The sequence below is a fragment of the Lissotriton helveticus genome, chromosome 5_2, assembly GCF_964261635.1.
Source record: "Lissotriton helveticus chromosome 5_2, aLisHel1.1, whole genome shotgun sequence".
In the NCBI taxonomy this organism is placed as follows: Eukaryota; Metazoa; Chordata; class Amphibia; order Caudata; family Salamandridae; genus Lissotriton; species Lissotriton helveticus.
In genome coordinates, this window is record NC_136066.1 from 15,984,174 (window position 1) to 16,005,390 (window position 21,217).

General features: G+C 56.1%; 1 protein-coding gene across 1 annotated transcript in view; it reads right to left on the minus strand.

Moving 5' to 3' along the window:
• COL27A1 (collagen type XXVII alpha 1 chain) overlaps window positions 1–21,217 on the minus strand; it is a 1,232,768-nt gene that overhangs the window by 701,228 nt on the left and 510,323 nt on the right. Inside the window, exons 13-14 of the mRNA XM_078646681.1 lie at window positions 19,953–20,006; window positions 13,410–13,454 (exon numbers count right to left, since the gene is read on the minus strand). Of these exons, the coding sequence (XP_078502807.1) occupies window positions 13,410–13,454; window positions 19,953–20,006 (99 nt within the window). The remainder of the gene's footprint in view (window positions 1–13,409; window positions 13,455–19,952; window positions 20,007–21,217) is intronic.

The window sequence follows — 21,217 nt, forward strand, 5'->3', positions numbered from 1 at the left end:
ACATACCTGTGCAGGATCTGCCTTGTGACCTGGGGGCACACACCTGTCCGGTATCTGCCCTGTGACCTGGGGGGGGGCACACACCTGTGCAGGATCTGCCTTGTGACCTGGGGGCACACACCTGTCCGGTATCTGCCCTGTGACCTGGGGGGGGGGGCACACACCTGTCCGGGATCTGCCCTGTGACCTGGGGGGGGGCACACACCTGTGCGGGATCTGCCTTGTGACCTGGGGGCACACACCTGTCCGGGATCTGCCCTGTGACCTGGGGGGGGGGGGCACACACCTGTGCAGGATCTGCCCTGTGACCTAGGGGGGGCGCACACACCTGCACAGGATCTGCCCTGTTAACTGGGCGCACACACCTGTGCAGGATCTGCCCTGTGACCTGGGGAGCACACACCTGTGCGGGATCTGCCCTGTGACCTGGGGGGGGGGGTGGCACACACCTGTGCAGGATCTGCCTTGTGACCTGGGGGCACACACCGGTCCAGTATCTGTCCTGTGACCTGGGGGGGCGCACACCTGTGCAGGATCTGCCCTGTGACCTGGGGGGGGCGGGAACACACCTGTGCGGGATCTGCCCTGTGACCTGGGGGGGGCACACACCTGTGCAGGATCTGCCCTGTGACCTGGGGGGGCACACACCTGTACAGGATCTGCCCTGTGACCTAGGGGGGGGGCACACACCTGTCCGGGATCTGCCCTGTGACCTGGGGGCACACACCTGTCCGGTATCTGCCCTGTGACCTGGGGGGGGCACACACCTGTGCAGGATCTGCCCTGTGACCTGGGGGGGCACACACCTGTGCAGGAGCTGCCCTGTGACCTGGGGGGGCACACACCTGTGCAGGATCTGCCCTGTGACCTAGGGGGGGTGCACACACCTGCACAGGATCTGCCCTGTGACCTGGGGGCACACACCTGTGCAGGATCTGCCTTGTGACCTGGGGAGCACACACCTGTGCAGGATCTGCCCTGTGACCTAGGGGGGCGAACACACCTGCACAGGATCTGCCTTGTGACCTGGGGGCACACACCTGTGCAGGATCTGCCCTGTGACCTGGGGGGGCACACACCTGTGCAGGAGCTGCCCTGTGACCTGGGGGGGGCACACACCTGTGCAGGAGCTGCCCTGTGACCTGGGGGGGGGCACACACCTGTGCAGGATCTGCCCTGTGACCTGGGGGGGCACACACCTGTGCAGGAGCTGCCCTGTGACCTGGGGGGGCACACACCTGTGCAGGATCTGCCCTGTGACCTAGGGGGGGTGCACACACCTGCACAGGATCTGCCCTGTGACCTGGGGGCACACACCTGTGCAGGATCTGCCTTGTGACCTGGGGAGCACACACCTCTGCAGGATCTGCCCTGTGACCTAGGGGGGCGAACACACCTGCACAGGATCTGCCTTGTGACCTGGGGGCACACACCTGTGCAGGATCTGCCTTGTGACCTGGGGGCACACACCTGTGCAGGATCTGCCCTGTGACCTAGGAGGGGCGAACACACCTGCACAGGATCTGCCTTGTGACCTGGGGGCACACACCTGTGCAGGATCTGCCTTGTGACCTGGGGGCACACACCTGTGCAGGATCTGCCTTGTGACCTGGGGGCACACACCTGTGCAGGATCTGCCTTGTGACCTGGGGGCACACACCTGTGCGGGATCTGCCCTGTGACCTGGGGGTGGCACACACCTGTGCAGGATCTGCCTTGTGACCTGGAGGCACACACCTGTGCGGGATCTGCCCTGTGACCTGGGGGGCACACACCTGTGCAGGATCTGCCCTGTGACCTGGGGGGGTGGCACACACCTGTGCAGGATCTGCCTTGTGACCTGGGGGCACACACCTGTCCGGTATCTGCCCTGTGACCTGGCTTTTCGTTAAGTAACTCACGCTCCCTCCCTCAAGCGCCTTGAGACCCTCTGGGTGAGTAGTGCGCTATATAAATTCTCGAACTTAAACTTGAACTATCTGCCCTGTGACCTGGGGTGGTGAGGTTCCGTGGTTTTCGGGACCAGACTCCATTTTGTTTGCGTTGTTCGAGACGCCATTTTGTGTTGCCCTCACGTAGGCCTAGGTGGTAAACGAACGAACGAAGTTGCATGGGCCTCGTCGTTCATGTAAGCATTAACAGGCCCTTTTCGACTTGCGAGTGATTGCAAAGATGCTGACCCCGTCGCATGAAACTGACCCTTTGCGAAGCCAGTTTTCTCTAGCTGATCGTTGTCTGAAATTGCCAATCAATGTTCAGGATATCGTTAACTTTTAGTTTCTTGCACACATCTTATCCTACTCAACATCTGAATTGTTTCTTTCCTTACGACTTTTCATTACATGGGTAGTGCTTTCAATTATGGGTTTGTCCAGCTTGTGGTAATCGAATTTGGGACAGTCCTAATAATTAACTTGTGGGTTGGTACAATGTAAAGTGAGCTTTTTGGAATGTAATATTATGTGTGAAAATGTATTTCATTGGTCAGAATTTGCCGCAGTGGGTGTGCATTCGTAATTAATCGAAAACAGCATAAAAAGTGATGTCTTGCTCTACGAAAGTTGAGCAGTCTCCTGAGTTGTACACCGTGTTGTATTGCTTGGTTTACTGTTACTAGCTGCAGCTAATAAATTTGATCTCTGACGCCACCTAGAAGTATTCCGTGTCTCTGTATTCCAAAACAGGAGAACTCGAAGACTTCGGGTGTGTCCCTGGCACCACTGGGTTCTAAGAAAACCCGCTTCTTCAGGGGGAGCACACACCTGTGCAGGATCTGCCTTGTGCCCTGGGGGGGAGCACACACCTGTGCAGGATCTGCCTTGTGACCTGGGGGCACACACCTGTGCAGGATCTGCCTTGTGACCTGGGGGCACACACCTGTGCGGGATCTGCCCTGTGACCTGGAGGGCACACACCTGTCCGGTATCTGCCCTGTGACCTGGGGGAGGGGGGCACACACCTGTCCGGTATCTGCCCTGTGACCTGGGGGAGCACACACCTGCACAGGATCTGCCCTGTGACCTGGTGGGCATTCACACTGTGCCTATGAGTGGGCACCAGTGCTGTCCAAGCAAGGGGAGGGCAGTAAAAAGCAATGACGGCCGTATATCGGGGTACGTGACCCTTCAGTCTGATCCTAGGGTGGAGTTCTGACCCCTCATGTATGTGAACTTCTAGACCCTTGCGCTGGCATCCCATGTGCATGTGAGTGCATGCGTGTGAAGTGAACGTGTAGTGCATGTATGGTGGAGTGCATGCGTGTGAGGTGAATGTGTAGTACATGTATGGTGGAGTGCATGCGTGTGAGGTGAATGTGTAGTGCATGTGTGGTGGAGTGCATGCATGTGAAATGAATGTGTAGTGCATGTATGTTGGAGTGCATGCGTGTGAAGTTAATGTGTACTGCATGTGTGCTAGAGTGCATGCGTGTGAAGTGAATGTGTAGTGCATGTGTGCTGGTGTGTATGTGTGTGAAGTGAATGTGTAGAGCATGTGTGGTGGAGTGCATGCGTGTGAGGTGAATGTGTAGTGCATGTGTGGTGGAGTGCATGCGTGTGAAATGAATGTGTAGTGCATTTGTGGTGGAGTGCATGCATGTGAAGTGAATGTGAAGAGCATGTGTGGTGGAGTGCATGCGTGTGAGGTGAATGTGAAGAGCATGTGTAGTGGAGTGCATGCGTGAGTAGTGAATGTGTAGTGCATGTAAGGTGGAGTGCATGCGTGTGAAGTGAATGTGTAGAGCATGTGTGGTGGTGGAGTGCATGCATGTGAAGTGAATGTGTAGAGCATGTGTGGTGCAGTGCATGCATGTGAAGTGAATGTGTAGCACATGTAAGGTGGCGTGCATGTGTGTGAAGTGAATGTGTAGTGCATGTATTGTGGAGTGCATGCGTGTGAAGTGAATGTGTAGTGCATGTAAGGTGGCGTGCATGTGTGTGAAGTGAATGTGTAGTGCATGTATTGTGGAGTGCATGCGTGTGAAGTGAATGTGTAGTGCATGTGTGGTGCAGTGCATGTGTGTGAAGTGAATGTGTGGTGCATGTGTGGTGCAGTGCATGTGTGTGAAGTGAGTGTGTGGTGCATGTGTGGTGCAGTGCATGTGTGTGAAGTGAATGTGTGGTGCATGTGTGGTGCAGTGCATGTGTGTGAAGTGAATGTGTGGTGCATGTGTGGTGCAGTGCATGTGTGTGAAGTGAGTGTGTGGTGCATGTGTGGTGGAGTGCATGCGTGTGAGGTGAATGTGTAGAGCATGTGTGGTGGAGTGCATGTGTGTGAAGTGAATGTGTGGTGCATGTGTGGTGGAGTGCATGTGTGTGAAGTGAATGTGTGGTGCATGTGTGGTGCAGTGCATGTGTTTTTGAAGTGAATGTGTAGAGCATGTGTGGTGGAGTGCATGTGTGTGAAGTGAATGTGTGGTGCATGTGTGGTGCAGTGCATGTGTGTGAAGTGAATGTGTGGTGCATGTGTGTGAAGTGAGTGTGTGGTGCATGTGTGGTGGAGTGCATGTGTGTGAAGTGAATGTGTGGTGCATGTGTGGTGCAGTGCATGTGTGTGAAGTGAGTGTGTGGTGCATGTGTGGTGCAGTGCATGTGTGTGAAGTGAATGTGTGGTGCATGTGTGTGAAGTGAGTGTGTGGTGCATGTGTGGTGGAGTGCATGTGTGTGAAGTGAATGTGTGGTGCATGTGTGGTGCAGTGCATGTGTGTGAAGTGAGTGTGTGGTGCATGTGTGGTGCAGTGGATGTGTGTGAAGTGAATGTGTGGTGCATGTGTGGTGCAGTGCATGTGTGTGAAGTGAATGTGTGGTGCATGTGTGGTGCAGTGCATGTGTGTGAAGTGAAAGTGTGTGAAGTGAATGTGTGGTGCATGTGTGGTGCAGTGCATGTGTGTGAAGTGAATGTGTGGTGCATGTGTGGTGCAGTGCATGCGTGTGAAGTGAATGTGTGGTGCATGTGTGGTGCAGTGCATGTGTGTGAAGTGAATGTGTGGTGCATGTGTGGTGCAGTGCATGTGTGTGAAGTGAGTGTGTGGTGCATGTGTGGTGCAGTGCATGTGTGTGAAGTGAATGTGTGGTGCATGTGTGGTGCAGTGCATGTGTGTGAAGTGAATGTGTGGTGCATGTGTGGTGCAGTGCATGTGTGTGAAGTGAGTGTGTGGTGCATGTGTGGTGGAGTGCATGCGTGTGAGGTGAATGTGTAGAGCATGTGTGGTGGAGTGCATGTGTGTGAAGTGAATGTGTGGTGCATGTGTGGTGGAGTGCATGTGTGTGAAGTGAATGTGTGGTGCATGTGTGGTGCAGTGCATGTGTTTTTGAAGTGAATGTGTAGAGCATGTGTGGTGGAGTGCATGTGTGTGAAGTGAATGTGTGGTGCATGTGTGGTGCAGTGCATGTGTGTGAAGTGAATGTGTGGTGCATGTGTGTGAAGTGAGTGTGTGGTGCATGTGTGGTGGAGTGCATGTGTGTGAAGTGAATGTGTGGTGCATGTGTGGTGCAGTGCATGTGTGTGAAGTGAGTGTGTGGTGCATGTGTGGTGCAGTGCATGTGTGTGAAGTGAATGTGTGGTGCATGTGTGTGAAGTGAGTGTGTGGTGCATGTGTGGTGGAGTGCATGTGTGTGAAGTGAATGTGTGGTGCATGTGTGGTGCAGTGCATGTGTGTGAAGTGAGTGTGTGGTGCATGTGTGGTGCAGTGCATGTGTGTGAAGTGAATGTGTGGTGCATGTGTGGTGCAGTGCATGTGTGTGAAGTGAGTGTGTGGTGCATGTGTGGTGCAGTGCATGTGTGTGAAGTGAATGTGTGGTGCATGTGTGGTGCAGTGCATGTGTGTGAAGTGAATGTGTGTGAAGTGAATGTGTGGTGCATGTGTGGTGCAGTGCATGTGTGTGAAGTGAATGTGTGGTGCATGTGTGGTGCAGTGCATGTGTGTGAAGTGAATGTGTGGTGCATGTGTGTGAAGTGAGTGTGTGGTGCATGTGTGGTGGAGTGCATGTGTGTGAAGTGAGTGTGTGGTGCATGTGTGGTGCAGTGCATGTGTGTGAAGTGAATGTGTGGTGCATGTGTGTGAAGTGAGTGTGTGGTGCATGTGTGGTGGAGTGCATGTGTGTGAAGTGAATGTGTGGTGCATGTGTGGTGCAGTGCATGTGTGTGAAGTGAGTGTGTGGTGCATGTGTGGTGCAGTGCATGTGTGTGAAGTGAATGTGTGGTGCATGTGTGGTGCAGTGCATGTGTGTGAAGTGAATGTGTGGTGCATGTGTGGTGCAGTGCATGTGTGTGAAGTGAATGTGTGTGAAGTGAATGTGTGGTGCATGTGTGGTGCAGTGCATGTGTGTGAAGTGAATGTGTGGTGCATGTGTGGTGCAGTGCATGCGTGTGAAGTGAATGTGTGGTGCATGTGTGGTGCAGTGCATGTGTGTGAAGTGAATGTGTGGTGCATGTGTGGTGCAGTGCATGTGTGTGAAGTGAGTGTGTGGTGCATGTGTGGTGCAGTGCATGTGTGTGAAGTGAATGTGTGGTGCATGTGTGGTGCAGTGCATGTGTGTGAAGTGAATGTGTGGTGCATGTGTGGTGCAGTGCATGTGTGTGAAGTGAGTGTGTGGTGCATGTGTGGTGGAGTGCATGCGTGTGAGGTGAATGTGTAGAGCATGTGTGGTGGAGTGCATGTGTGTGAAGTGAATGTGTGGTGCATGTGTGGTGGAGTGCATGTGTGTGAAGTGAATGTGTGGTGCATGTGTGGTGCAGTGCATGTGTTTTTGAAGTGAATGTGTAGAGCATGTGTGGTGGAGTGCATGTGTGTGAAGTGAATGTGTGGTGCATGTGTGGTGCAGTGCATGTGTGTGAAGTGAATGTGTGGTGCATGTGTGTGAAGTGAGTGTGTGGTGCATGTGTGGTGGAGTGCATGTGTGTGAAGTGAATGTGTGGTGCATGTGTGGTGCAGTGCATGTGTGTGAAGTGAGTGTGTGGTGCATGTGTGGTGCAGTGCATGTGTGTGAAGTGAATGTGTGGTGCATGTGTGTGAAGTGAGTGTGTGGTGCATGTGTGGTGGAGTGCATGTGTGTGAAGTGAATGTGTGGTGCATGTGTGGTGCAGTGCATGTGTGTGAAGTGAGTGTGTGGTGCATGTGTGGTGCAGTGCATGTGTGTGAAGTGAATGTGTGGTGCATGTGTGGTGCAGTGCATGTGTGTGAAGTGAGTGTGTGGTGCAGTGCATGTGTGTGAAGTGAATGTGTGGTGCATGTGTGGTGCAGTGCATGTGTGTGAAGTGAATGTGTGTGAAGTGAATGTGTGGTGCATGTGTGGTGCAGTGCATGTGTGTGAAGTGAATGTGTGGTGCATGTGTGGTGCAGTGCATGTGTGTGAAGTGAGTGTGTGGTGCATGTGTGGTGCAGTGCATGTGTGTGAAGTGAGTGTGTGGTGCATGTGTGGTGGAGTGCATGCGTGTGAGGTGAATGTGTGGTGCATGTGTGGTGGAGTGCATGTGTGTGAAGTGAATGTGTGGTGCATGTGTGGTGCAGTGCATGTGTGTGAAGTGAGTGTGTGGTGCATGTGTGGTGCAGTGCATGTGTGTGAAGTGAGTGTGTGGTGCATGTAGGCTGGAGTGCATGTGTGTGAAGTGAGTGTGTGGTGCATGTAGGCTGGAGTGCATGTGTGTGAAGTGAGTGTGTGGTGCATGTGTGGTGCAGTGCATGTGTGTGAAGTGAGTGTGTGGTGCATGTGTGGTGCAGTGCATGTGTGTGAAGTGAGTGTGTGGTGCATGTGTGGTGCAGTGCATGTGTGTGAAGTGAATGTGTAGCACATGTATGGTGGAGTGCATGTGTGTGAAGTGAATGTGTGGTGCATGTAGGCTGGAGTGCATGTGTGTGAAGTGAGTGTGTGGTGCATGTGTGGTGCAGTGCATGTGTGTGAAGTGAGTGTGTGGTGCATGTAGGCTGGAGTGAATGTGCCGCTCCCAGCGGTTGATTTACCGGGACTGTGGAGGTGGACATTGGAGTGCTGCCTGATACGGGACTGCGAGGACCAGCAGCGCTTCTCGCACACAGCTGCGTCCTCTTCCCGCACGGATCCCGCCCACCGCCTGCTGGTACTTATTTGACTACACTTTCCGCTTCGCGGGGCGCGCGCCGGGCGAAGCCCGGGCCAAGGGCGGGCCCGTTTTAGCCCGTTCTAGACCGAGAGACCGGACCGGGCCCCCCCCTGGATTATACGTTTGTACCGTGGTGTGAATTGGGCTCTTTGCCATTTGTGGAAACGTTTGTACTCAAGGAGAACGGCGGGACGAGCGACCAGGAGTAAAGCAACGACCTCGGGTGGCTATGTAGCAGGTGCTCTGGACAATTTTATCATTAGAGCTCGTTCTCTTTATTCTCACGAAATAACCATAATGGAGCGACGACTCTCCCAGGAGATCGCGACTGCCACGCGATCCACGTGGGGCCGCGTAGCGGACGCTCGAACACCTGAGAGGGGCCCAGACCTGCGCACTACCGAACCTCTGGAGCGCGGTGATAATTGAATATCTATGGAGTCTCCGCGCCCTAGGGGTAGTCTTACTTCACCTAGAGATTCTACTCCACCAGCCACACCTGAGACTAACCTGCTACCCAACATGATTGAGAACTCGCCAGTGGATAGCCCTGCAAAGTCAGTCACTCGGCAGTGACGGGGGACATGGAGGGGGCTGTTCCGAAAAGGACACGAGGGGACAAACACCTGGTGGGAGGAAGGACAAACACCTGGTGGGAGGAAGGACAAACACCTGGTGGGAGGAAGGACAAACACCTGGTGGGAGGAAGGCCACGGACAAACACCTGGTGGGAGGAAGGACAAACACCTGGTGGGAGGAAACACCTGGTGGGAGGAAGGACAAACACCTGGTGGGAGGAAGGACAAACACCTGGTGGGAGGAAGGCCACGGACAAACACCTGGTGGGAGGAAGGACAAACACCTGGTGGGAGGAAGGACAAACTTGCGAAAAACTCTAGTCACTCTGATCCCAAGGGTTTGGGGAAGGCTAATGAAGTCCCTATAGTCACCGTTGACTCCGCCACCCCCCTAGTAATATGTTCGCCTGCATCAATCCTAGGCAACCTAACTAGCAGTACCACAGCACTAGCTGGGGAGGACTTATCGATTGCTAACATGGGGGCCCCTCAGAAGTCCTTGCTCAACCCTCTGGGAGCTAGACTCGCCCAGGTTGAATCGAGGCCGTCAAACATAGAACAAGCCACAGCGGTTGCTGCAGACTGTCTGCAAAAAGACAGGACTCTGCAGGTGGGTGGGGGGCCGGATAATAATCAGGGGGTGTGCCAACAGTTAATACCCATCCCTTACTAACCTCACCTCCTGCAGTGCAGTGTACCCCTGGCAGGAACCCCCTCCCCCTCTCCCTGCTGAGGACTTAACCGTGGCTAAAAAGTCTAATTTACATCTTGACCGAAATGCAGAAGAGGGCTGTATCCAAAGAGAGAAGCGACAATAGATTTACCTCCGGGCGCAAGTCCCCTTGTAGTGGTTCTAGCGGGAGTTCCTGAGCTAGACGCTTCGGCCAGAGAATCATTCGCGTCACTTAAGAACTAAGGGGCATATTAATCAAGGGGGTTTATCTCCGCTTTTTTGGCTTTAAAAGCCAAGAAAGCGGAGATAAAATTATCTCCCTATTACCAAGCTGTCGCTAACACCAATTAGCCACAGCTAGTAGGAGATAGCGACCATCTTGGGCCCCGCTTTGCATGTCAGCGATATATATCGCTAATGACATGCAAAGTGGGCGTGCCAAGAAGTTAGCGACTGGAAACAGTCGCTAACATCGCTATCTCCTATTACCAACTTTGGGAGATATTCGCGCTAAGCGCGAATATCTCCAAAAGCTAACACCTGCCCTGAGCAGTTCTTAGCCATGTTATCCAATGGGAGGTGGATAACATGGTAAGAGCATTTGCTCGGTAATGCATAAATATCGCGGACTTTTCAGCGATATTCATGCATTTCGGCCGATTTTGATCGCTTAGGAGATAAACCTTGGTAATAGCAAGGCTCCTAAGCGATAAAAATCGCCGCAGCTCGGCGATAAAAATATTGCCGCTAAGCCAACATAGCGATAATTATCGCTAGTTGTTGGTAATATGCCCCAAAGTTGCCAGCTGGCTGGACAAAAATAGACCTCTCCCTCCTCAAACTTGCAGCGGGATTTTGATGGTTAGAAGGGCGTCATGGGTGGGCAACACTGTTAAAAATATTAGTGGTGACTGTACTGGTTCATTTCAGGGACCCAAGGACCGTTTCCCACATATGTGACTGGCCATATGGTGATTCTGAGACTACAATCCAGTCCCTTCCATTGTCCTCCTTCTACCCACCTGGCCTTCCGTGCTCTAATCTTGGGGCACTCACTCTCTGTCACCAATGCCACCCACACTCACTCTCTGCCACCAATGCCACCCACACTCACTCTCTGCCACCAACGCCTTCCCAAACTCACTCTCTGCCACCAACGCCTCCCACACTCACTCTCTGCAACCAACCCCTCCCACACTCACTCTCTGCAACCAACGCCTCCCACACTCACTCACTGCCACCAATGCCACCCACACTCACTCACTGCCACCAACGCCTTCCCACACGCATTCTCTGCCACCAACGCCTCCCACACTCACTCTCTGCAACCAACGCCTCCCACACTCACTCTCTGCAACCAACGCCTCCCACACTCACTCTCAGCCACCAGCGCCTCCCACACTCACTCTCAGCCACCAGCGCCTCCCACACTCACTCTCTGCAACCAACGCCTCCCACACTCACTCTCAGCCACCAGCGCCTCCCACACTCACTCTCTGCAACCAACGCCTCCCACACTCACTCTCTGCAACCAACGCCTCCCACACTCACTCACTGCCACCAATGCCACCCACACTCACTCTCTGCAACCAATGCCACCCACACTCACTCACTGCCACCAACGCCTTCCCACACGCATTCTCTGCCACCAACGCCTCCCACACTCACTCTCTGCAACCAACGCCTCCCACACTCACTCTCTGCAACCAACGCCTCCCACACTCACTCTCTGCCACCAGCGCCTCCCACACTCACTCTCAGCCACCAGCGCCTCCCACACTAACTCTCTGCAACCAACGCCTCCCACACTCACTCGCTGCCACCAACACCTCCCACACTCACTCTCTGCCACCAACACCTCCCACACTCACTCACTGCCACCAACGCCTTCCCACACGCATTCTCTGCCACCAACGCCTTCCCAAACTCACTCTCTGCCACCAATGCCTCCCACACTCACTCTCTGCCACCAACGCCTCCCAAACTCCTTCTCTGCCACCAACGCCTCCCAAACTCCTTCTCTGCCACCAACGCCTTACCACACTCACTCACTGCCACCAACGCCTTCCCACACTCACTCTCTGCCACTAACACCTCCCACACTCACTCTCTGCCACCAACACCTCCCCCACTCACTCTCTGCCACCAACACCTCCCACACTCACTCTCAGCCACCATCGCCTCCCACACTCACTCACTGCCACCAACACCTCCCACACTCACTCACTGCCACCAACACCTCCCACACTCACTCACTGCCACCAACGCCACTCATACTCACTCTCTGCCACCAACACCTCCCGCACTCACTCTCTGCCACTAACACCTCCCACACTCACTCTCTGCCACCAACACCTCCCCCACTCACTCTCTGCCACCAACACCGCCCACACTCACTCTCAGCCACCATCGCCTCCCACACTCACTCTCTGCCACCAACACCTCCCACACTCACTCAATGCCACCAACGCCACCCACACTCACTCTCTGCCACCAACACCTCCCACACTCACTCAATGCCACCAACGTCTCTCCCACTCCCTCACTGCCACCAACGCCTCCCACACTCACTCTCTGCCACCAACACCTCCCACACTCACTCTTTGCCACCAACACCTCCCCACTCACTCTTTGCCACCAACGCCTCCCACACTCACTCTCTGCCACCAACGCCTCCCCCACTCACTGACTGCCACCAACGCCACCCACACTCACTGTCTGCCACCAACGCCTCCCACACTCACTCTCTGCCACAAACACCTCCCCACTCACTCACTGCCACCAACGCCTCTCCCACTCACTCACTGCCACCAACGCCACCCACACTCACTCTCGGCCACCAACGCCTCTCACACACTCACTCTCTGCCCCCAACGCCTCCCCACTCACCCTCTGCCCCCAACACCTCCCACACTCACTCTCTGCACCAACCCCTCCCACACTCACACTGCAGTGTAACATGGCGGGAGAGAAGGACATTGGCTGGGCGCGGTCACGCGTGACAGACACCTTACAGCAAAGAAAAAACACAGACATTCCCAAACTTAACAGCCCAGTGTCAGGTGGGTTGAGACTGGGATGAAGAGAAGAGTCGGGCGCCCACCCATCGGGTGGTGCAGTGGTGTGCAGTGCAGTGGTGTGCTGTGGAGTGGTGAGCTGTGCAGTGCAGTGCAGTGGTGTGCAGTGGTGTGCTGTGCAGTGGTGTGCTGTACAGTGATGTGCTGTGCAGTGATGTGCAGTGCAGTGCAGTGGTGTGCTGTACAGTGCAGTGGTGTGCTGTGCAATGCAGTGGTGTGCTGTGCAGTGCCGTGGTGTGCAGTGCAGTGGTGTGCTGTGCAGTGCAGTGGTGTGCTGTGCAATGGTGTGCTGTGCAATAGTGTGCTGTGCAGTGCTGTGCAGGGCAGTGGTGTGCTGTGCAGTGGTGTGCTGTGTGTGCTGTGCAGTGGTGTGCTGTGCAGTGCAGTGGTGTGCTGTGCAGTGCAGTGGTGTGTTGTGCAGTTGTGTGCAGTGTAGTGGTGTGCAGTGCAGTGGTGTGCAGTGCAGTGGTGTGCAGTGCAGTGGTGTGCTGTGCAGTGGTGTGATGTGCAGTGCAGTGGTTTGCAGTGCAGTTTTGTGCAGTGGTGTGCTGTGCAGCGGTGTGCTGTGCAGTGGTGTGCAGTGGTGTGCTGTGCAGTGGTGTGCTGTGCAGTGGTGTGCTGTGCTGTGCAGTGCAGTGCTGTGCTGTGCAGTGGTGTGCAGTGCAGTGGTGTGCAGTGGTGTATTGCACAGTGGTGTGCTGTGCAGTGGTGTGCAGTGGTGTGCTGTGCAGTGCAGTGGTGTGCAGTGCAGTGGTTTGCTGTGCAGTGATGTGCAGTGATGTGCAGTGGTGTGCTGTGCTGTGCAGTGCAGTGGTGTGTTGTGCAGTGGTGTGCAGTGCAGTGGTTTGCTGTGCAGTGATGTGCAGTGGTGTGCTGTGCAGTGGTGTGATGTGCAGTGGTGTGCTGTGCAGTGCAGTGGTGTGTTGTGCAGTGATGTGCTGTGCAGTGGTGTGCTGTGCAGTGGTGTGCTGTGCAGTGGTGTGCAGTGCAGTGTTGCTTACTTACGATGAGCCCAGGGACTCCACTCGGACCAGGGGCGCCCAGTTCTCCCTAAAAGGAAAGAAAGAAACAACTTTACAGATAAAAGTGACTGGAAAGTGGCGGCCTGTTCAGTGGGTTCGCGGAGCCGCCTCCCCCCCTCCTAATGAAAGCGCTGCACACAAGGCTCCTTGTTCGAAGCGCTGCGCCTCTGGGAGGGATGAAGGGGCCAGTGTGCGGCGAGGGGGCGGAGGGAGGGAGGGAGGGGGCAACTCGGGGAGGAACCGAGAGGCAGAGAAGCAGAGGGGCAGACCCCGGGGCAGGCAGGTCAAGCGCAGGGTGCGAGGGGCAAGAGGGGGTGCGAGGGGCGGGGGGGGGGGGGGCAGCAGGGTGTGTGGGGCAGAAGGGGGTGCGAGGGGCGGGGCAGGCACAGAAGAGACCTTAGAAAGACCGGCCATGGGCAGGTAGAGGTTCAACAACATCTGAGGGTGAGAGGGCAAAGCAGACCCCCCCCCCCCATAATAGACCCCCCCCCTCTTCGCGTGAAGTTAGAGGAACACACTTGGAAACCCTGGAGGAAGTCCGAGGCTTCAGACACCAGACCCGGGGGTCCCTGCAGACCTCCCAGGCTGCCCTCAAAGAACCTCGGCCATGGGCGGGTCTGTGCCAATGCCCGGGGGCTCTGAAGGGCTAGGAGAGTCCTACCTGAGTCATACTGAGGAAGAGCTGCCCCTTGAGGGTCTGCAGGGTTCCTGTGTCCCGCCTGAGTCACACTGAGGCTCTGCAGGGTTCCTGTGTCCCGCCTGAGTCACACTGAGGCTCTGCAGGGTTCCCCTGTCCTGCCTGAGTCACACTGAGGCTCTGCAGGGTTCCTTTCTCCTGCCTGAGTCACACTGAGGCTCTGCAGGGTTCCTGTGTCTTGCCTGAGTCACACTGAGGCTCTGCAGGGTTCCTTTGTCCTGCCTGAGTCACACTGAGGCTCTGCAGGGTTCCTGTGTCCCGCCTGTGTCACACTGAGGCTCTGTAGGGTTCCCGTGTCTTGCCTGAGTCACACTGAGGCTCTGCAGGGTTCCTTTGTCCTGCCTCAGTCACACTGAGGATATGTGGGGTTCCTCTGTCCTGCCTGAGTCACACTGAGGCTCTGCAGGGTTCCGGTGTCCTGCCTGAGTCACACTGAGGCTCTGCAGGGTTCCTGTGTCTTGCCTGAGTCACACTGAGGCTCTGCAGGGTTCCTTTCTCCTGCCTGAGTCACACTGAGGCTCTGAAGGGTTCCTATTCTCCTACCTGAGTCACACTGAGGCTCTGTGGGGTTCCTCTGTCCTGCCTGAGTCACACTGAGGCTCTGCAGGGTTCCTGTGTCCTGCCTGAGTCACACTGATGCTCTGCAGGGTTCCTTTCTCCTGCCTGAGTCACACTGAGGCTCTGAAGGGTTCCTATTCTCCTACCTGAGTCACACTGAGGCTCTGCGGGGTTCCTGTGTCTTGCCCAAGTCACACCGAGACTCTGCAGGCTTCCTGTGTCCCGCCTGAGTCACACTGAGACTCTGCAGGCTTCCTGTGTCCCGCCTGAGTCGCACTGAGGCTCTGCAGGGTTCCTTTCTCCTGCCTGAGTCACACTGAGGCTCTGCAGGGTTCCTGTGTCCTGCCTGAGTCACACTGAGGCTCTGCAGGGCTCCTATCGTCCTACCTGAGTCACACTGAGGCTCTGCAGGGCTCCTATCGTCCTACCTGAGTCACACCGAGACTCTGCAGGCTTCCTGTGTCCCGCCTGAGTCACACCGAGCCTCTGCAGGCTTCCTGTGTCCTGCCTAAGTCAGACTGAGGCACTGCAAGGTTCCTGTGTCCTGCCCAAGTCACACTGAGGCACTGCAAGGTTCCTGTGTCCTGCCTGAGTCACACTAAGGCTCTGCAGGGTTCCTTTGTCCTGCCTCAGTCACACTGAGGCTCTGTGGGGTTCCTGTGTCCCGCCTGAGTCACACTGAGGCTCTGCAGGGTTCCTGTGTCCCGCCTGAGTCACACTGAGGCACTGCAAGGTTCCTGTGTCCTGCCTGAGTCACACTGAGGCTCTGCAGGGTTCCTGTGTCTTGCCTGAGTCACACTGAGGCTCTGCAGGGTTCCTTTCTCCTGCCTGAGTCACACTGAGGCTCTGCAGGGTTCCTGTGTCTTGCCTGAGTCACACTGAAGCTCGGCAGGGCTCCTGTGTCCCGCCTGAGTCACACTGAGGCTCTGCAGGGATCCTTTGTCCTGCCTGAGTCACACTGAGGCTCTGCAGGGCTCCTGTGTCCCGCCTGAGTCACACTGAGGCTCTGCAGGGTTCCTGTGTCCCGCCTGAGTCACACTGAGGCTCTGCAGGGTTCCTGTGTCCTGCCTGAGTCACACTGAGGCTCTGCAGGGTTCCTTTGTCCTGCCTGAGTCACACTGAGGCTCCGCAGGGTTCCTTTGTCCTGCCTCAGTAGCACTGAGGCTCTGTGGGGTTCGTCTGTCCTGCCTGAGTCACACTGAGGCTCTGCAGGGTTCCGGTGTCCTGCCTGAGTCACACTGAGGCTCTGCAGGGTTCCTGTGTCCTGCCTGAGTCACACTGAGGCTCTGCAGGGTTCCTTTCTCCTGTCTGAGTCACACTGAGGCTCTGAAGGGTTCCTATTCTCCTACCTGAGTCACACTGAGGCTCTGTGGGGTTCCTCTGTCCTGCCTGAGTCACACTGAGGCTCTGCAGGGTTCCTGTGTCCCGCCTGAGTCACACTGAGGCTCTGCAGAATTCCTAGTGTCCTGCCTGAGTCACACTGAGGCACTGCAGGGTTCCTGTGTCCTGCCTGAGTCACACTGAGGCTCGGCAGCGTTTCCTGTGTCTTGCCTAAGTCACACTGAGGTGCTGGCCCTAAGGCTCTGCAGGCTTCTTATCACCCTGAAACCCACAGAGGCTCTGCTGGCCATGGAGCACCTCAGGGTTCCTGTGTCCTGCATGTGTCATACTGAGGCTCTGCAGGGTTCCTAGTGTCCTGCCCAAGTCACACTGAGGCTCTGCAGGGTTCCTGTGTCCTGCCTGAGTCACGCTGAGGCTCCGCAGGGTTCCTGTGTCCTGCCTGAGTCACACTGAGGCTCCGCAGGGTTCCTGTGTCCTGCCTGAGTCACACTGAGGCTCTGCAGGGTTCCTGTGTCCTGCCTGAGTCACACTGAGGCTCTGCAGGGTTCCTGTGTCCCGCCTGAGTCACACTGAGGCTCTGCAGGGTTCCTAGTGTCCTGCCTGAGTCACACTGAGGCTCTGTGGGGTTCCTCTGTCCTGCCTGAGTCACACTGAGGCTCTGCAGGGTTCCTGTGTCCTGCCTGAGTCACACTGAGGCTCCGCAGGGTTCCTGTGTCCTGCCTGAGTCACACTGAGGCTCCGCAGGGTTCCTGTGTCCTGCCTCAGTCACACTGAGGCTCTGCAGGGTTCCTGTGTCCTGCCCAAGTCACACTGAGGCTCTGCAGGGTTCCTCTGTCCTGCCTGACTCACACTGAGGCTCTGCATGGTTCCTCTGTCCTGCCTGACTCACACTGAGGCTCTGCAGGGTTCCTGTGTCTTGCCTGAGTCACACTGAGGCTCCGCAGGGTTCCTGTGTCCTGCCTCAGTCACACTGAGGCTCTGCAGGGTTCCTGTGTCCTGCCCAAGTCACACTGAGGCTCTGCAGGGTTCCTCTGTCCTGCCTGACTCACACTGAGGCTCTGCAGTGTTCCGAGTGTCCTTCCTGAGTCACACTGAGGCTCTGCAGGGTTCCTAGTGTCCTGCCTGAGTCACACTGAGGCTCTGTAGGGTTCCTGTGTCCTGCCTGAGTCACACTGAGGCTCTGCAGGGTTCCTCTGTCCTGCCTGACTCACACTGAGGCTCTGCAGGGTTCCTAGTGTCCTGCCTGAGTCACACTGAGGCTCTGCAGGGTTCCGAGTGTCCTGCCTGAGTCACACTGAGGCTCTGCAGTGTTCCGAGTGTCCTGCCTGACTCACACTGAGGCTCTGCAGTGTTCCGAGTGTCCTGCCTGACTCACACTGAGGCTCTGCAGTGTTCCGAGTGTCCTGCCTGAGTCACACTGAGGCTCTGCAGGGTTCCTGTGTCCTGCCTGAGTCACACTGAGGCTCTGCAGGGTTCCGAGTGTCCTGCCTGAGTCACACTGAGGCTCTGCAGGGTTCCGAGTGTCCTGCCTGACTCACACTGAGGCTCTGCAGTGTTCCGAGTGTCCTGCCTGACTCACACTGAGGCTCTGCAGTGTTCCGAGTGTCCTGCCTGAGTCACACTGAGGCTCTGCAGGGTTCCTGTGTCCTGCCTGAGTCACACTGAGGCTCTGCAGGGTTCCTAGTGTCCTGCCTGAGTCACACTGAGGCTCTGCAGTGTTCCGAGTGTCCTGCCTGACTCACACTGAGGCTCTGCAGTGTTCCGAGTGTCCTGCCTGAGTCACACTGAGGCTCTGCAGGGTTCCTGTGTCCTGCCTGAGTCACACTGAGGCTCTGCAGGGTTCCTCTGTCCTGCCTGAGTCACACTGAGCTCTGCAGGGTTCCTGTGTCCCGCCTGAGTCACACTGAGGCTCTGTAGGGTTCCTCTGTCCTGCCTGAGTCACACTGAGCTCTGCAGGGTTCCTGTGTCCCGCCTGAGTCACACTGAGGCTCTGCAGGGTTCCTTTCTCCTGCCTGAGTCACACTGAGGCTCTGCAGGGTTCCTGTGTCCCGCCTGAGTCACACTGAGGCTCTGCAGCGTTCCTTTCTCCTGCCTGAGTCACACTGAGGCTCTGCAGGGTTCCTGTGTCTTGCCTGAGTCACACTGAGGCTCTGCAGGGTTCCTTTGTCCTGCCTGAGTCACACTGAGGCTCTGCGGGGTTCCTCTGTCCTGCCTGACTCACACTGAGGCTCTGCAGTGTTCCGAGTGTCCTGCCTGAGTCACACTGAGGCTCTGCAGGGTTCCTAGTGTCCTGCCTGAGTCACACTGAGGCTCTGCAGGGTTCCTAGTGTCCTGCCTGAGTCACACTGAGGCTCTGCAGGGTTCCTAGTGTCCTGCCTGAGTCACACTGAGGCTCTGCAGGGTTCCTAGTGTTCTGCCTGAGTCACACTGAGGCTCTGCAGGGTTCCTGTGTCCTGCCTGAGTCACACTGAGGCTCTGCAGGGTTCCTAGTGTCCTGCCTGAGTCACACTGAGGCTCTGCAGGGTTCCTAGTGTCCTGCCTGAGTCACACTGAGGCCCTGCAGGGTTCCTGTGTCCTGCCTGAGTCACACTGAGGCTCTGCAGGGTTCCTAGTGTCCTGCCTGAGTCACACTGAGGCTCTGCAGGGTTCCTAGTGTCCTGCCTGAGTCACACTGAGGCTCTGCAGGGTTCCTAGTGTCCTGACTGAGTCACACTGAGGCTCTGTAGGGTTCCTGTGTCCTGCCTGAGTCACACTGAGGCTCTGCAGGGTTCCTGTGTCCTGCCTGAGTCACACTGAGGCTCTGCAGGGTTCCTGTGTCCTGCCTGAGTCACACTGAGGCTCTGCAGGGTTCCTAGTGTCCTGCCTGAGTCACACTGAGGCTCTGTAGGGTTCCTGTGTCCTGCCTGAGTCACACGGAGGCTCCGAGACAACAGAGCAGCCCACTCCGTGCCATTTATTGTATTGTAATTGCATTTATATTCTGCTAACTACCCCTGACGAGGCGTCAAAGTGCCCTTTGGCGAGTAGCCCTCTGCTCCGGACCCCATAAAGGATTAGTGTTGAATTAGTGAAATATGAATTTGAGGGGTGGATATGTTAGTCTGTTATGTGGATTGAACGGGATAGTGGAGCGATGTTTTGGAACTTGGGGTGGTAAAAGGGGGGTTTAGGGGGTGGAGTCAGAGGGAGGGGTTAGAAAGGCTTGTTGTGACGGATTGGAATGGTAAAAGAGGTGTCAGATGATGCAACAAATGGTAGAGAAGGTACACGCATGGAAAGGGTTATTTTGGGGGTCGTAGTAGTGGTATGGGGTTTGGGGTGAATAAGAGACTGGATGCAGAGGATATATTGATCGAGGTGTAGGGTCAGAGATAGGGTGGTGCATTGGAAAGAAGTTTGGGATGAGCCAGAGAGTTGAGGTAGAAGATATATTGAGAGACGTAAAGGCTGAGAAATCGGTCAGTGTCATGGATATGAATCAGAAGAAAGTAATACAAGTCTAGATCCATACGTACATGGAAGGTATATAGATGCATAAAGGAAGGGAGTAGATGTAGATTAAAGATGCATTAAATAAACTTTGGCTGTCGAGTGTTGTTGTACATGGGGTGGGGGGGCTCCGGACTCACTCGGGCTCTCGGGCCAGGATATAGCGCTGAGGGGCCCCTGGGACTGCAGGGGCCCCTCGACGCCTCTGCTTCCAATGATATAAGAAGATACCGCCTCACCTGGAAGTTTCATTCCCGTGAGAGGGACTCTGTCTGCCTTCGGCCTCGTGCTCTTGTTTCGGTTCGGTCACTCCCTGGTGACGTACAGTATATGCTTATAATCTCCAGCGCCTCGATACACCGCGCGCGCACAAATACTAAACATTGCTCCGGGGTGGAGCGCGACATTTGATTATCAAAACCTATTAAAAGTGGAACTCACTGGATTTCCATCGACTCCTGGCGGTCCTCTGTCCCCGAAATCTCCCGGGAAACCCTGCAACCAATGAAATGAGAGCATTCATATGTGTAAAGCCTGAAAAACATGCTGTTCGATCCGGTAGCAAAGGGTTAACATTTCACCGCAGGGATCACTTTCATTCAATAAAAGAACATTCATTGGCTGAGAGCGCCCCCTCAGGGAGACCTTTTAGTTGCACCCCCCTCTATATCCGTGATGCTGTGGTCTCTCCCAGGAAGGGGGTGAGGCTGTGGCCTCTCCCAGGAAGGGGGTGATGCTGTGGCCTCTCCCAGGAAGGGGGTGATGAAGGGGGTGATGCTGTGGCCTCTCCCAGGAAGGGGGTGACGCTGTGGCCTCTCCCAGGAAGGGGGTGATGCTGTGGCCTCTCCCAGGAAGGGGGTGATGCTGTGGTCTCTCCCAGGAAGGGGGTGAGGCTGTGGCCTCTCCCAGTGAGGGAGTGATGCTGTGGCCTCTCCCAGTGAGGGGGTGATGCTGTGGTCTCCCCCAGGAAGGGGGTGATGCTGTGGCCTCTCCCAGGAAGGGGGTGATGCTGTGGCCTCTCCCAGGAAGGGGGTGAGGCTGTGGCCTCTCCCAGGAAGGGGATGAGGCTGTGGCCTCTCCCAGGAAGGGGATGAGGCTGTGGCCTCCCCCATGAAGGGGGTGATGCTGTGGCCTCTCTCAGGAAGGGGGTGATGCTGTGGCCTCTCCCGGGAAGGGGGTGATGCTGTGGCCTCTCCCGGGAAGGGGGTGATGCTGTGGCCTCTCCCGGGAAGGGGGTGATGCTGTGGCCTCCCCCATGAAGGGGGTGATGCTGTGGCCTCTCTCAGGAAGGGGGTGATGCTGTGGCCTCTCCCGGGAAGGGGGTGAGGCTGTGGCCTCCCCCATGAAGGGGGTGATGCTGTGGCCTCTCTCAGGAAGGGGGTGATGCTGTGGCCTCTCCCGGGAAGGGGGTGATGCTGTGGCCTCTCCCGGGAAGGGGGTGATGCTGTGGCCTCTCCCGGGAAGGGGGTGAGGCTGTGGCCTCTCCCAGGAAGGGGGTGATGCTGTGGCATCTCCCAGGAAGGGGGTGATGCTGTGGCCTCTCCCAGGAAGGGGGTGACGCTGTGGCCTCTCCCAGGAAGGGGGTGAGGCTGTGGCCTCTCCCAGGAAGGGGGTGAGGCTGTGGCCTCTCCCAGGAAGGGGGTGATGCTGTGGCATCTCCCAGGAAGGGGGTGATGCTGTGGCCTCTCCCAGGAAGGGGGTGACGC